The sequence below is a fragment of the Trypanosoma conorhini genome (genome assembly GCF_003719485.1).
Source record: "Trypanosoma conorhini strain 025E chromosome Unknown Tco_14.4_contig_00742, whole genome shotgun sequence".
Lineage (NCBI taxonomy): Eukaryota > Euglenozoa > Kinetoplastea > Trypanosomatida > Trypanosomatidae > Trypanosoma > Trypanosoma conorhini.
The window spans coordinates 5,888-8,222 of NW_021704751.1; the positions used below are offsets into that span (position 1 = coordinate 5,888).

Below are 2,335 nucleotides of genomic sequence, written 5' to 3' on the forward strand. Positions count from 1 at the left end.
ATTCCTCCCCTTTACTTTGTTTCCTTCGCAGTTGTTGTTGGCTTGCGCTGCGGCTGAACACCAACCACCCGTCAAAAGGAAAATGCGAGGGAGAGACAAAAAAATAGGCCCACAGACACGACCCCGCGCAGCGACACCCAGCAGGAGAAAGGGCCACCGCACACACGGAGCGGGGCACACACAGGCACGCACACACCGCACGCGCAGCCAGTGGCATGGACACATTAAACCAAAGCACACACAACAAACCAAGTGAAGTGAAGCCGTGGCGTGGGGGCGCGTCCACCGAGCAGTGGGGACGCGCAACACACACACTCTCCCTTTTTTTCCCCACACAGCCCAGTCCAGGAAGAGAGAAAGAGAGATCGCCCACTGACAGCAATGGAAACAAACAAACAAAAAGGATAAAAACAGTTACGGTGCTCTACCCATGCCGCCAAGCAGGACGGCAGCGGCTCATCAGGAGGCAAAGCAAAAAGAAGACCGACGGGCCTGCATGAGTGGAGTTGTGTGTATAGTTATGAGCACATTACGTGTCTGCCTCGTGGGGGCGGCGAGGGCGAGAGAGTCCGTGCAGGGGGACACACACACACACAAATAGAGGAAGAAGGACGAGCTGTGTGCGCCCACGGCCCTCCCTCTCCTTCTCACTCAGTCCCTCACGCGGCCACCATCGTAGCGGCAGCCGCACACGCAAGCAGAAGGAGCAGCGCAAGGGGGGAGGTGGAGTGCGAGGCCGCGGCGCTGCTGCCGTCGCTGTCGCCGGTCACCGCCTTCGTTGCACTCGTCGAGTTGGTGGTGGACACCGCTTGAACAGCCGCCCCCGCTGCCTGCTGAGTGGCCTGCCTTTCGCCGCCGCCTCTCGTTTCTGCTTCCTGCTTGGAGGTGGGCACTGCGGACTGCTCCTTTTGTTCTGCGTCGCCAGCTTCGTTTGCCGCCACTGAACTCCCCGGCTGCGGCTGCGGCTGCACCGCGGGGCCGCTGCCGCTGTCACTCCCGGGGTTATTACTTCCCTCGCCACCCGCAGTGTCCCGTGATGTTTTTGCAGTTCCCTCCGCGGCGGGGGTATTGTCGTGCTGAACCGGGTTTCGTTGCACCGTGCTCTCAGGCGGCGCAGTCTCGCCGGCTTTCCCCGCCGGCCGCCCTTCAGTCAGCCCGCTGACGACACCCTCGCCCCCGGCTGTGGGAGTAGAGCGCGCACTTGACTGCTTTGCACTTCCAGCCGCTGCGTCCACCGTCCCTTTTCCGCTGGCTTCTGTCGATCCGCCCTGTGGCGAAACTTCTTCTCTTCCTTCTCTTCCGTCTGGTAACTGCGACTCCGAATGCTCAGCGGAACCTCTCGATGATTCTGCCGGGGGTGGCGCTTGTTTTAGTTTTTCACCGTTTTCTGAGACTTTCTGGTCGGGAGTCACGGCACCAACTGCGGCGCCCGGCGCTGAAACGGGGGCGCTGCCCGTGGCGCCTGCACCGCCATGCCCCGAACGCACAACCCCGTCCTCTTTCTCCGCCTCCGCCCTCACCTTTTCCACAAACTCCTTCTTTGTACCGCAGAACTCGTCCAGAAGCTCTGTGTAAGTCTTGCTGGAGTTCACCGCCTTCAAATACGTCCACTGCGTCTCATTGCAGTAGTCCATATGCCACGCCCAGCCCCCGCCGGCGGCGCAGCACAGCGCGCAGAGGGCGCACACCAACAGCAGCGCACGGCCAGCCATCGTCACACTCCTCGCACCGCAGCACACACGCACACACGCAGAGAGTCTGGCGAGAGGGCAGAAATAGAAACAAGAGAAAGAGAGTGGGAAGGACAAACACATCGGCAGCCCGCGCAATGGGTGCACTCAAACAACACACACACGCAAACAGAGAAAGAAGGAATGGCCGAGGCACTGCCGTCACGCCAAGGAGGAAACAAAGCAGGAGCAACGGCAGAAGACGGTTCTGTGTACGCTCCTCCGCATGTGCCTTCACGATAGCCCGCAGCGGCAACCCGCACACCGCAACGAGGCCCAAGGGCCCTTTTTTCCCTCCCGCCACTCACACACGCACAGGTACGAAGTGGATGTGCCGGCGGCCCCCCCTCGCAGCTCCAAAGCCCGCCGCACAGCCTGCCGCTGCTCTGCCCTCACCGATCGGCGCGGCACCGCACGGCGGGACGCGATGAAACGGCGCCCCCCGCACACTCGCAGTGAGGCACACGCCGCACACACGCACCCCGTCTATTCTCTCTCGCCGCAGCGGGCGCAGAAAGCGGCGGGCACACGCCCCGTCACCCCCGCGCCGCCGCAGCGGAAACCAAAAAAAAAAGCCGTACGTCGTCGCGGGCTGCCGGTGCCTC

At 62.4% G+C, this 2,335-nt stretch overlaps 1 protein-coding gene across 1 annotated transcript; it reads right to left on the reverse strand.

The window, feature by feature from the left end:
* Nucleotides 1-659: 659 nt before the first annotated feature.
* On the reverse strand, nt 660-1,712 carry Tco025E_08284 (uncharacterized protein; the record flags this gene model as incomplete). The annotated part of the gene is made up of 1 exon (XM_029375138.1): nt 660-1,712. The coding sequence occupies one exon, from the start codon at nt 1,710-1,712 to the stop codon at nt 660-662; it is 1,053 nt and encodes a 350-aa protein (XP_029225120.1).
* Nucleotides 1,713-2,335: the final 623 nt, after the last annotated feature.